Source organism: Lycorma delicatula, chromosome 1 (assembly GCF_047948215.1).
Source record: "Lycorma delicatula isolate Av1 chromosome 1, ASM4794821v1, whole genome shotgun sequence".
NCBI lineage: Eukaryota > Metazoa > Arthropoda > Insecta > Hemiptera > Fulgoridae > Lycorma > Lycorma delicatula.
In genome coordinates this window covers 78993901-79009338 of record NC_134455.1, presented here as the reverse complement: position 1 = coordinate 79009338, position 15438 = coordinate 78993901, and the positions used below count along the sequence as shown (strand labels likewise).

The window sequence follows — 15438 nt, the reverse complement described above, 5'->3', positions numbered from 1 at the left end:
TAAAATATTAAAGGCCGAAATTAACTTATAAATTAACTGAAATGGTCACTAATTTTAAGTGATTTTTTTTTTAATATATTTATTTATTAATTGTATTTTAACACATATAGCAGAAAAGGATTAAAATAATAAGCAGTATGTAAAAAGTTATATTCGATTAATTTTTTTTTTAATTGTACTGTTACCTGTTTTTCATGGCCTTTCTAATGACATTTTCTATTTTACGTCTTTTTTATCGATTAATGTTTTACTTTGTTAAAATATTCTATCAGTGAAGTGAAATTTGTCTGTAGACTTGAATTTTAAGAGTGTTTTTTTAAATTTTTTGCATCGAGATTTTGTACATAATGTGCAAATCAATAATTGTGCTAATCAATTATTAATTCTTTGATATTTGAATTAAAATTTCTTCATACGTTTAAAATGTTCGAATCTTATTTATTGATCTATGGTTAATATTATCGCTAACTATTATGGTTGTTTCTATCGCTAAAAATATTATTTTAAAAAAGCTTATTCTCATATAAACGACATAATACCAGAGCAAAGTATTAATTTGGTAAACTTTTAACAAATTACGCACGACTTAATGAAATGACCTTAAAGGAGACGACGTTAAACAAGGACTTTACAGTAGTTTAAATTAGATAATGGACACAATAAAGCAACATTGAATTACCTTTGAATTTGATACTAGAGATTTATTTATTGATGCCAAGAGTTTAAAACGAACGGGAAAAGATATCGATTAATGTCGTCTAAAACGGATTAAATTGTTTTTTTTTTCAATAGCTTAAAATATAGGAAATTTTAAAAAATAACAGGAAAATCATAATTATATCTATTTTAATGTAGCAATTAATGAAAGAACAGGTTTTATGTTGTTGCTAATTATTAGTTACGGTAAAAATGTATATTAAAATACTATAAACCAAATAAAAATTATGCAAAGAATAATGAATAATATAATATTTCATAATCCATGTTGTATAGTTTCAGTTGATCATATTAAAGATACTTTTATAAAACAAAACAGGTCAGTAAAACAATCAAACAGGCAGATTATTAATTGAAAGGAAATTAATTAATCTCCCCCTTATATACTTAATCAATTTCTTATATTGATTTATCCAGTTAGATTCTGATACTCATGAGAAACTAAACAGGATTGAAGATACTACTTGTTTATTATTAACCGAGAATCGATGAACTTAACATTTATTCCCGTCTAAGGAGTCTTTATTTTTTAAAGCTTTTGTCAAGTTCTTAATAAATGTTAGAACTCCATTTAATTAATTATAGTGAGATGTTGTAATTTGATAACTTGATTTTCAGGTACATAAATCTAATTCAGTTGAATTTCACAATTTAACAAAAATTTTTTTTTTGTTTCATATACATAAAACCATTAATTAATTTGGTAAACTCATCAATTATGTTGAAAAAAAATTATAAAAAAATATATAGAAATTTAATTTCTACACTATTGTTACCTGTAAAATTACGAAAGTAATAATAAACAAATATCTTTTGTGAACTGTTTTTATATAGATAAAAAATATATGGCTGTTCGAAATCGTCGGTTATCTTATATTATGCTTAAGTATAAAACAAATTTAACAAAAAAATACTAATTTAAAACACTAACTTCTAAAACGGATTAAAAGTTTAAAAAATTATCTTTAATTAAAAAAAAATTGAAAATAATTATTTTTAAATTCTAGATTTTTTAATTTTTTTTTTAAATTTTAGCACATTTATTTTTTTAAATCAGCTTAATTTTATCTAAAAAGTTTATTGTTTATGTATTTACTTTTATTTTTATTAAAAAAATATAGATGTTATATTAAGTGACATAACTCTAAAGGTATTTTATAAGGCCGTCTGATCTGAGTCACAAGTCACTTTTAAAAATGATATAACCATTTTCAATAATAACAATTTATCGTGCCAGGTTTACTTGAGAAATTGAGTTGTACAATATTTCGTTCATTAATGAGCCAAACATAAAGTTGCATATTAAAATGGGAAGAGGAGGGATCAACTATTTACCACAGGGAACGATTGCAAAATTGAACTCTCAGAGAAAAACACTGACTGTTGTCTGTTTTACTTCAGGCTCTGTATATATATATATATATATATTGCTGTATGAGCAATGCAATAAGAGAAATTGAGATAGATAATGTAACACAGGCATATAAGATAGAGAGGCTTATAAAAATACGTTGTCTCTACAAAGTAGAAAGACGTATGTCTTGTAAGGAAATAATAATATTTTTTTTTTTACCCAACATTTTTAAACTGATTTTCTTAATAGTTATAATATTTTCTAATTGTCTACGTAGTAATGCAATTTCTAGTATAAAGAGTTTCCCTTTAAGTATGATTAAAGAAACCTAAATCAACAAAAAAACTTTATTTTAGAATATTAAAGTAAAAACTCATCAGTATTGATCTGAAGAAGAAAAGGTTTGGATGTGCATGAAAAAAACCACGTAACGGTCGAATTGATAATATATTTCTTCTTTGAAGAAGAATATATTTCTTCTTTAAAGGGGGTGTATAAGGCCATTAAACATTTGTAATCATATCATTTAAATGACCTACGAATACTAAGTGGTAATGAGATTTACTTGAAATTTCTTGTAGCTTTAAAGAAGGATTATTATGTTACTCCAAAACACAATTACTTAGTTGTATGTCCTATAATTCTTGAAAACTATTAAATCATTGAGATTTAATAATAAAAAAAAATATTCATAGCTTTTAGACAGTTGCTTTATTATCTCATTCCGGGAAATAATGTTCTTTGTACATATTTCTCAATATTGGGCTGGAGATTATATCACCATATAAGCTTATGCACGGGATATGGAAATGTAATTTTGTAGCGTGTGAAAAATGCCATTCCTGACCGGGATTCAAACCCGGGACCTCCGGATGATAGGCTGAGACGCTTCCATACCGTCACGAAAATCGGCATTATATTAAATTATAATTTATATTCTATTTGCTAAAACGATCAGTACCTATCTTTTCTAATTGAATAAGCTTAAAAATTAAAAAAACAACTTCAAAACCCGATAATAACATAATTCTTTAGCTCTTGTTTAATTTTCAAATTATTTTGAAAATCGAAATTTTGTAATAATACTATTTTTATATGTTTTTAAAAGTTAATTACATTATTATTTAAAATATGATATGCTGTTAAGTACGCTATCTAACCAAAAACAGTTTACTAAAAAAAAAAAAAATACACAAAAAGCTAGAAAGTAAAAATACGTTGCGATAAAAATATGGAAAGTTTCCAGAGAAATGACAAAAAGATATTACCATGTTTGCGCTAAGAATTTCTGTCTGGAATGCAGTATCTAGAATGCAGAAGAAGATTTTTCTTAAAGTTTCATCTGCAAATACTTTGTATATTGTAGATTGCCATAATCCTATAACCTAAACTGAAAATCAGTTACAAATAAACATGTTTGAATTATCTGTGTAATTTTCTGTTAAAAATAAATCTTTTAGTTAAGTTTTTTGAAGGAAAATGACTAAAATTATTTCATAATCAATTTATTTTTCATGTAAAAAAAAAATAATTTTTAAGTTGTATTTTTTTTATCTAAAATAATACGCATTATTAAATATTAAGTTTTCTTATTTTAAATTATGTGGGTGGGCTTTATTAGCAATTTTTTGTTTGAACAATTTGTAAGTAAATAACTAATACAAATATTGTAAGTTATTTAATAATTAAACATAGTAATATTACTATTTAAGACTAAAAAATAGATAATATGAGTGGGAGTAAGAATATAAAAATGAAAAAACATAGTGAAGAGAACAGGTCGATTGATAAAAGAGTGCATAAGGGATGTAGGTTTACAAGGGGAGACGCAGCTTGCATTGGGGGAGGGTTGTCTGGTTACCATAGTAACCGGGGGCAAGGTCACCTAGACGCCCTCCAGACTCAAAACAACATGGAAACTTGGCCACTACTTATTTTAGTATTTTGTGAACCTTCTACAAGGTCAGATGAAAGTTGTGATTATTTGATGCCACCTTAGTGTTTAATTAGTTTTAATGATTATATTAAATGAATCCGAGTTTGTCTTTTTCTCTTAAAACTACGTTCATTTAACATAAGTTTTTTAAAGGGATGGAAAAATCTTACTTTATGTGTTTAAGAATAGAGCAAAGCACTGCAGATAGCTTATCCAGATGCATTACCACTACAGTACATTACAAATGCATATGTGAAAGCGTACACATGAATACACACATTCACACGCTTACAAACACACACACACACACACACACACACACACACACACACACACACATACACAAACACATACACGAGTGAATTCACATTTAAAATTATATAAAAATTAAATCAATATCTTCATGCAATAAAAATTCACTTAATTTTATTATTGAACAGGCATACTTTCCAGTAATTCATTAGTAAATAAATTCTAGCAAAAATAATATAATTATCGATTAAATAATATACATTTACGTATGTATTGCTAAACATAACCGTATACCACAAGTCCCTGAAAATTTTACAGACTTCTTAAGAATAATAATCAGTATTCAAAATTAAGAAGTAAAGTGATTTCATTAAATTGTATTTTTCATTAAATTAAATCTATAGATGCATATCTGCGTACTAATCTCGTTAAAATCTTAAGTGATATTCATCCTTGCAACTAACTCATACCTTCACTCTGTTCAATACAGGGATTAGCTACATGATAAATATTATTACTTTCAGAGAAAGCAAGATAAATAGATACCTCTTGTACCTCAGTTGCTATATATGTGTTTCACCCGTAAGAAACAGGGACAAATAGTGTAAAACTAAAAATTATATTTATCTTTTTCTGAAATGTAACAATGCATTTTATATGTCATCGTGAAAGAACGATATCTGGCAAATGTCGATATTCTCCGATGAATATCGAAACACACCAAATACTTCGGTGAAGGGAGCAAACGATAATAATTAGAAATTAAAAAAACATTACCCAATATCAATCTCGAAGGTAAATAAATTACGAGATACCTTTTCTTTCTTTTTCCTGTTTAGCCTCCGGGATACCGTTCAGGTATTACTTCAGAGAATGAATCAGGATGATATGTATGAGTGTAATTGAAGTGTAGTCTTGTACAGTCTCAGTTTGACTATTCCTCAGATATGGCTAATTGAAACCCAACCGCCAAAGAACAACGGTATCCACGATCTAGTAATCAAATCCGTATAAAAATTTCTGTCTTTACTAGGACTTGAACGCTAGAACTCTCGACTTCCAAATCAGCTGATTAAGGAAGTTGCATTCACCACTAGACCAACCCGGTGGGTTACATACATGGATCTACCGGAAATTTTCATAAAAAAAAGAAGGTTAAATTTAAGCCGAACATAACCGACGTTCGCTTCGCTCGCTAACCTTTTCTAAGTAACGTTATATACACAAATTCTATATGCAATTTTCCAACATTGGAGGCGATTAATCAAATTCACTTCATTTATAATAAACTTTAATCAGACTTTCAGCATTTTATTAATTGAAAGGCCCAATTAATATATACAGAATACGAATGTTAACCGCATGGATGAACTATAACGAAAGAAATAAATGGTCAGGTGGTTTGCCCTATATTAAATTTTATTATAAAAATATTTTTATACAACTTTCACCATCAGTGTATACTGAATTTGATTAATCGCCTTCAATGTTGGAGAATAACATATATATAATTTGTATACTTAACGAGTGAAGCAAGCGCACATTATGTTTGGTAACTTCCTTTTTTTACGAGGGTTTCTCGTAATCTATTGACCTTAGAGATTTGTATCGAGTGATTTTTTTTTTTAATTTCTAGTTATCGTTTTGACCTCCGCCGTAGGTTATCTGTGTTTGCTGACATATACCGACGAAGTTCCGAATGTAATATAAGCAAATTAGTAAAGCAAATAAAAGCAATAAAATGGGAATTAAAGGAGAATTAGCAAATTAGTAATATAAGCAAATTTCGTCTTTCACCGACGTATTAGTTATGTCTCGACTTTCACCGGAGAATGTAGACATTTTCTAATTTCTGTCTTTCATGGTAACACATACACTGTCATAGTTAAGCGAATTAGTGAATATAAAAAGAAAATCTAAACAAAAACGGGTTAAGTGTGAGTCTATTCACCGATATATTTAGTATATAAGTTAAAAAAAATTCTTAAGCTAACATTAATGACATTGACACTACTGTTCAAAACCAATCATATATTCTTACCTCCAGTAGAGATTTGGCTGAATGATTTGTAGTTCAAATCGGTACTTCCTACTCCATGTCACACTTTTCTGTGGATGTTGCCGTGATTCTGCTAGGTCTATTCTGTGGGTCGTGGAAGTTTAAAATCTTTGCTTCCCGCTAGGAAGGATGCTTAACAAATGGAGAATAAAAACTAAATTACAAATGTTTAATTGAAATTTAAGTCATGAAAATTTTATAAAAACACTTAAACTTTTTTAATGAACTTAGTGCGTATGATAAAGATTTATAAAAATGATTTTTGTAGTTTAGATATAAAAAAGTATACAAAGATGTTTTTTACAAAGATCGTATACTCGTATACTATTTAACATAACACATTAAATTTACAGCATAAAAAAATTAGCTTGTTGTATGTTTGGACAATTTAAACAGGTTTTATTCTTTAGGTCGAGCTGTTGTTTTAATTTCAGCATTTTATTCGATCATCTTAGCGAAGTAATTTAAATCCTATCATTATTTCTAAAGGAGTAAAAAAAAACCGAAAGAAAAATTAATGAAGAACACATGATATTTCTTCCTTCTTTTATTTTTAGTGGTCTCAAACATTTATTTGTAATCACAGATAAGCTCGAGGTTTGTCCCGTTGGAATATGAAATGAAAATTTTGTAGCGTATGAAAAATGTCATTCCTGACCGAGAATTCGAAACCGTGACTTTCGACAAGTTACCACTCTGCCACGAAGATCGACAGAAATAATATATTAAAAAGATTTCAAAATATTCTGCCATAGGTTCAGTTAAAATAAAATGTATACAGCATATAGTTATTACACCGATAACGCATGTAATATTTGAACTCAATTTAGTGAGTCTGATGGTAAATCGTTACGAACGGAAACATAGAAAACTTCTTTTAAAAGCTATTTTGAAACGAAAAACTTCATAATATTAAAATCGAATTTGCTCGTGATTGGTAGTATACTCGTATTTTCATTAATTATTACAAATTTAATTCATGACTATTATTATATTATGTCAAGCACTTATTTCTTATTACACTGTTAATTTCTCGATATTTTATCGTAATTACAGTACATTCAATTGCTTGTCTATTTTATATTATTTTTTACAATTAAGGAAATGCAAAACGTTTGTTTGATTCATTTCAAAATAATAGTATTTATATTTTTTAATAAAAAAAAAAGTTTATTTTTATTAATCTTACTATATCGTACTAACGTTCGATTTTTAAAAATATTTTATTCAATTTCATTACAATATTTTGAATAATTACTAACAATAAAAATTGTCTGAGTAAATTGTGTGAAATTTTTCACGGTAACAGACACTTATTTTTATAGTCACGCTATTGGGTATTTTGCATAAGATGTTAAACTATATTGTCTAATCATACCAACTTGAAATTGTTTAATACATGAAACTGAATTAAATCAGGAAAAATAATAATACCTTAAACCGTTTTCTTATTGCCTTATCATGGTGTACTTTTTATAATCATTTAAACGATTACGTAAAATTTTCAACAATTAAATTTACATAGAAACACTACTTTGTGTATTTTTTAAGTCCAGTAAATTAATTTCTAAATGTAAAAATCAATGTTATATTAAAATTATAGAAAATTATTATTCAAATTCTAAATGTTTTTCGTTGTTACGTGTTTTCGTAATTTTGTTATTTTATTGTAATTTTTTATCGAAGTTTAATATCGTTTCTTTTTATTTCAGCAATGTGGTGGTCACGGAAAAGATGTAGAATACGGTTGGTCTCGACAACCGATGACAAAACAAGAATACGAGGTAAATATTCCACAAGAATATTACTGTAATAAATACAATTAATCAGAATTGTGGTGTTTCTTTTTTTATTGAAACAAAATAAAACACATAATAATATCAAGTGGTCTGATATTAGTTATGTACGCCGCATTAAAAATGTTTCCGGTAACAAATATCGTATAATGAAAATCTCGGATTCCGTTTTTCTTTTAATCAATTTTCGTTTTTCTTTCATTCGGTAGCCTTATATATCCTGTTTTTTTCCAATTGCCGTGAAAGGTAGTTGCAATTGTGACAAATTCTTTACCATTCATAATGTTTATAAATTTCTAAAGGAATACTATTTTTTAAATAATCTTCACTGAAGCATAAGCCAAATTTAAGAGTTATTTATTTGATAATTCCTGTACTTCTTACTTTCGCAAATGTTTAGTAAATTAAAATAGAAGTAATGCTAAATGAATAAGATATATCTCCCGGTTCTTTTTCTTTAAAAATGTTTTAAATTCCCTGATTTCTCTAAAATATTAAAATCATCCTTAAATTGATATGCAAGTTTATATTTTGATTTTTACCCGGCTTTATAACATACAATCATGAAATTTTGTGTGGCACCTTGTATATTTCAAACGTATATTCTATATAATTACGTTTTTGTATTCATTTTATTTTAATATGAAGGGAGAGGATTTTCTTAGTGGAAGCTACATTTAAATTATATTGATCTTAAAAAAAATGTTACTTAATTTTTTTTTTTTAATTTATCAGTAGAAAAGTTACACCGAATATTGTTTTATAGTTTCTTAAAATTCACCACCACTTAAAACTACTTCATAGAATTTTTTGACTGTTTTATTACCTGTATCTGAAGAAGCTTCTATCGTTATTAAAATCTTAGGGTTTAATAAATTCCTGCTTAGCAAAACTCCTACATGAAGTAGGAGTTTCATTAACTCCTTAATGTTCCAATTAAACCCATTTGAAATATTTTAAAAGTATATTCCTTCAAAAATAATAATGAAAAATTAATTTCAGTATCTTGTGAAAAACGTCATATCCAGAAATATTTTGATGAAAAGCAGAAATTCTTCCACTGCATTATGGAAGTCGGCAGTAGTTTTAAAATTACATCATAATCTTATACGTGATTTCAATCCTAATATTATTATTTTAATAAATTTTTGTAATAATTATTCTTTTACTCTTATCATCTGGTGTTCTGACTGTCAGAAGGTTTTTTATGCCACCGCTGTCTCATTTATTTATTACCCTTTTTCTTCAGTCCCTGTAGTTTCTAAGCTTCACCTCCTTCATAGTATTTCTTCATAGTATTTCATAGTAAACTTCATAGTATTTCTTCCTAGCTTTCATTTTCCTTCTACTGACCCTTCCAGTTGTCAGGATTCCACTTCTTACAACCACATGTCCTAACTAGGTTTCTTTTTTTTTTGTTTACTTCTAGCATAAGCGTTGTTTCTTCTTTAAGCCTGTTCATTACTTCCTCATTCCTCAATTTATTTATCCATCTTACTTTCTCTATTCTTCTCCATATCCACATCTCAAAAACTTTAATTTAGTTCTTTTCCCCTTAGCTCTAAGTCCAGACTTTTACTACACAGTAATTTCCTGTTTTTACTGAAGGCTTCCTCTGTCGTCACTATCCTTCCTTTTATTTGCATTGTACTCTTCCAGTCCTCTATCACATTAATTCCAAAATATCTGTAATCTTTTTTTCTATTCTTCCTTTCCTTGTCCTTACCGCTTTGTTGTTTACTTTCTTTACTTTTGTTTTTCCTATATTTATTTTCATTCTGAACTCTTTCATTTTTTCTACAGAACTGTGAACAATCTTTAAACGCGTGTGTGCTATCAGCTAGAATTAACATATCATCAATCCTTCTTTTCTTTCTTTTGATGTATTCCTTATCATATCTTCAATGTAAAAGTTAAAGTCAAACAGTGTTCGGTGAGAGGCATCATCTTCACTTAACACGTCGACCTATACCAACCAGTTAGTTATTTTCTTACTTACTTTCAGTGTAGCTTTTTTATCATTTACAATACTTTAATTAGCATTTTTTCTTTCCATTCTACTTATTTCCTTCAAAATCTTCATTATTTTCTTCTGTTTGAGTTTATCAAATGGATTTTCTAAATCTATGGTACACAACTCCATTATTTTTTCTCTCTCGTCATGTCTCTCTCCAACCGTCATTAGTAGCCCACTGGCATATCTGATTCCTTTCCGTTTTCTAAAACTAAACTTTCTTCTCATACATTTTCTTTCATTATTCTTACCAATCTTCAGTTTAGTACTCTTAACAGTATCTTAGCGGCACGGGTTATTAAATTTACTGTTCTGTGTTCTGTAAATTGCTGTGTTTTGCTCAATAGACTTGAAATTATTTTATTATATTTTTACAAATTGGTTCTTATAAAATGAAAGTAGTATTTGTATAGTATTTTATATATCTATTTTTTAAAATAAAAATAATGTGAATAGAGATTGATTTCATAAATAATTTTTAAACATTTACTGTTAATTGTTTATTTTTATTAAGAAAACTGGTAAGATTTTATAGATAGTAATATTTTTCAAATTTGGTTCTAGAGATAGGACAAAATTCTAACTTTAATTATGTCATTGTCAGCTTTTTTATTGGGTGATGTCACTTTTATCCTTATAATAATTAATTTAAAATTTTTTTTAGTACTTTTTAAAAAAATTAAAATTATATCGCAAATTTATGTTAACCGACCTATAAATACTGTTAAACCCGTAACAAGTTTATTAATTCTTTGCGTTGCTTGTTTTTCGTTAATTACTTTTGGAAGAGGTTACATAACAAAAATTGTGTTATCTAGATATTTAAATATATCATAAAATCAAATATGTTGAATCGTGATTAAAAATCCATGATATTTTTAAATTTTGTGTATGAAAATAAAATAACCACAGTGTAGGACCTAGTATAAACAAATTTTTTACAGAATAAAGCAGGTATATATTTTAAGAAATCATTAGACTAGAAAGCACAGGTACGTGTATCAATTTAATTTTATTTATATTTCTATTTCACTAAAACATTTGCAGTTACAAACATTATTAAGTACAGCATTAATTTTGAATATTATCTTTCATTTTTGTTTAAAAGTTAAGTTGCAAAAAAATACTAGTAAACTGTATCTTTAGTAGATTAATAATTTATTAATATAACTTATCAACTGATATATTTATACTTAAATCTAGCTTTTGTAAAAAGTTTTTTTAATTTTTTTTTTACAATCAATAATAAAATATTTAAGCAACCTTGTATTAATTCCATTAAATTAAGGTGTAAAACCTTAAATTTCTGCAATTTAGTTTTGGGACAATTTAAAAAATTATGTAGACGTCTTTTGAGAGCTCTATGTAAGAAGTATAAACTTTCAAATAAATATTTGAAAAATATTTGTTAAGTTTTTAACTGTAGCGAGATAAGTCAAAACATCAATACACATATATTTCAACTTTAAGAAGTATGGGTTGACTTATTTTAATTTTTTTGATTATTTATGTATTATAGGAAACAAATTTGTTTTAATAAATTTTCTCTAAAATGCCTCTGAAGAAAATCACAATTGGTTTTTCGCGATATCCCCACTCTGTTAACAGATTAAAAAATAATAATTCGATCAATGCTCGTAATATAAAAATGTTTGAGCCAAATTTGAAGAAAATCGGTTGATTCAATCCTCAGCTATAAGGCTAAAAGCAGTGCGACACATGTACATACATACGTATGCATATACAGTTACATGCATATACAGTTTTTGGTTTAGATAATTAGTTAGACCCTAAAACGTAAGAATTTACAAAAACACCCGCTATCCCATTTTTTAAATAATTTCCATATTTATTTAGGAATGAAAGAAGTAACCGTAGTATTTATTGACAACTCCGTAATTTCCAATTGAAATATTTAAATTTTAGAATTATATTTTTTTATAATATGAAAACAGACAGTTATATGAATATGCTAACATATTTTATAATTTATTAAAATTTTGGATGCATAGATAATTTTCTATTCCCTTATAAAAGAGTACTAAAATTCCATTATAAGATATGAATTATAAACTACCGTACACAATGTAGGAAATATTTTTTTAAATAGATTAAAATATTGTTTGCTAAAAATTTATTTTTGATACTTTTTAAAAATGATACTATATTTAGGTTAAAAAAAGTAATTTAATACTTAATAAAGTTAAAAATTTTGACATAAAGTTATAGGAAAATTTCACCCATAACCAGTTATGAATGATAAATCTAGTAAGACATTCTTGAACGAGTATTCATATTATTGTTCTCTCAATTACTAATTCACTTCTAACAAAGTTATTACTCCAACTTTATGTACTCTAAGTTAATATAATTTTTTTTATTTTTTCATTATTTGGCTGTTTTATGGCATTTTTTTTCTTTTACTGTTAAAAAGTTAGTTTTTCCGCTATTTTGGAGTCATATTTTGATTTTAAAAATTTATATTTATTTATTTCGATAAACCTAATATTAGTACGTTTGAACAAATTTGATAGGTTCACCGTTAATGTTACGGCAAAATTTTAATTTTGGTGGCCATTTTGAGGTGAACCCGACGGTCGGCAGCGGCTTTTCGTATATTTTTGTAATCCTCTAATGTTTCTTAATCCCAATCCGAAATAAAATTTCAAATCCGAGACAAAAAGTGTGTACACACACATACATATTGAATTGAATAACAAACTGTTCGTTAGTTGAAAATTTTATTAATATTTATTCACCGTTATGACGATTGTTAAAATATTCAATATAGTTCGTTACTTTTAAGCGTTTTAAAATAGCTATTCCGTATTATTCATAAACAATTCCGCTGTAAAATTAATAAAAATTTTTTTTTTATTCATTAATTATCTGAATTTTAGAATATCGATAACGTATAATAAATTTATTATTTTGTAAACTAAATAATTTGACATCCTAATGTATCTTTTTAATTTTTTTTTCAATTAGTTGATTAATTTACTACATAAGCTCAAGGCTTGCGCTTTGAATATGATATGAAGTACATGTAGCACATTTTACTTGTTAAATTTAAAATATTAATAAATTGTAATTATTGTATTGATGTATTTAAGCCAAACAGTATATTTATATTCCGTTTTTTATAATTATTATTTTAATATATTTTTAAAACCATCGAAAACATTTTAAAATATTTTAGAATTTTTTGTTTATTTAATTTTTTTTTTGTAATATAAAGCTCAAAAATATGACAAATAAAAGAAAACGCTGTTTTTGGTTGTTTTTTTATATACTCTCGTAAATAGTATATGTATATTGATTTCTTTATCCAAGTAGAAAAAAACTGATGTGGACACCACATAACTTCCTTGTACGCCTATTAAATTACATACTCACATTTTTTTTTTTTTAATGAAAAGTACATAAAATTTATTTCATTAATAACTTCTAATATATTTTTTTAGATATTTTTTTTATTGTTATTATTGAATTATTATTTATCGTAATTTTTTTTACAATTGGACGTTAAAATTATTAATAATCAATACATTTAAATTTAAAAAAAAAAATAAAAAAAAGGAGATGAAGTCTGATTCCACCCGATGTGTCTTTCCCTAAGATCGAAATATTTCATTAATTAAAATTTTATTTAGCTATAACTCTGGAAGCAATGAAAATAAGTACCACTTATGATATAATGTTGCAAAGCTCTCAATGTGGTCTTATTATTGCGGTTAAGAAAAAGTCCAAAATCCAAATATTTTGATTTTGAGCTTTTCTAGACACTTTTTGTCCAGTTGATTGCATTAAAAAGGGGAAGTGTACAATTAGATGTTATAAGAGTCTTAAACTAGTCAAAATGAATTCAGAGATGGTCAAAATGGATATTGCCGGTAAAATCTGAAAACCGAGATTTTTCGCGATCACAATACTTCCTTTACTTCGCACAAGAAAGTAATAATGTAAAACACGTTACAATTTTTTTTCTATGAACAAAATATTATTATGAAAAAGTAAATATAGGATTATTGGAATTCACTATAAAAGAAAACAACGCTCAAAAACCGTTAAAAAAAATCTCATTTAAAAATACATTTTACATATAGGCTATTTCGCTAACTTTCGTGTTAAACAACAATCATCAGTGGACAATATATATAAATAACCGTGAAAGACCGAAATTGAAGAATGTAAATATTCTCCGGTGAATGTAGACACATTTCAAATAAGTCGGAGAAAGACCGAGATATTTGCTTATTCTGACCTCCGTCGACATATTTCGACAAACATAGATCAGCTTTACTGGTGGCCTAAACGTCAAGTAGAAATTTAAAAAAAATCATCCTATACCAATCTCTAAATTAAATAGATTGCGAGAAACCCTCGTTAAAAAAGGAATTTTAAATTTAAGACAAACTTACAAACATACGTACGCTCATTTTGTTTGTTAACCTCGTCTAGTTAACAAAAAAAATTATTTGTATATGTTAAATATACAAATTGTATATGTTATTCTCCAACATTTGGGGCAGTTAAATTCAACATTTTATAAATGTTGAATTTTATAACATATTTTATGTTATAAAATCCAGCATTTTAATAACTCCTGATTTTATGTAGGTCCGAATAAGAAAATATTTCGGTCTTTCACCGACGTATTTGGTATTTGTCGACATTCACCGGAGAATATCACATCTGCCAGATATTGGTCTTTCACGGTGACATATATATTAATAAATCTATAGAAGAGAAAAAAACAAAAAGATAGGAATAATAATAATTAACAATATTGTTTGGCAACCGAATTGAACACTAAAATACATTTACTTTTAACCGGAATTTGAAAAAAACCATTTTAGACAGTCACAGTAGAAAGTGTAAAATTACTTTCAATTTAAACCTCAACTCAGACTGCCCACCACGATTTAGTGCAACCTTTTATAGCTTGGTTAATAAAAGTTATTTCAAAAAATATAAAGAGAACATATACCAATTAAAACGATATTCCAGTGCATTAACAAAACTTGTGTTCAAATACCAGTTTAATTCCCTTTTATTGAAAAATTTCCCGAAACGATTTTTAAAAATTTTAATTCAGATATGCTAAACAAGTTCTCAGGATGGTATCAGGTGCTCTATGGTTTGCTTGGAACATTGAGGTGGCACTACACTACCTGTTCGAGAGGAGATACTGAAAACCATTAGGGACTACATACGAGTATCAAAACTGGAGAAGCATATGAATAATCTGTCGCTGAATTTACTTGACATGATGAATTGAGGAGGCATCATGTACTGGACCTTGCTGAT

The 15438-nt window shown here is 26.8% G+C and overlaps 1 protein-coding gene across 1 annotated transcript in view; it reads left to right on the top strand.

Annotated features, from left to right (window-relative positions):
* LOC142319482 (uncharacterized) overlaps nt 1-15438 on the top strand; it is a 439670-nt gene that overhangs the window by 295055 nt on the left and 129177 nt on the right. Inside the window, exon 3 of the mRNA XM_075356813.1 lies at nt 8031-8102. Within this exon, the coding sequence (XP_075212928.1) occupies nt 8031-8102 (72 nt within the window). The remainder of the gene's footprint in view (nt 1-8030; nt 8103-15438) is intronic.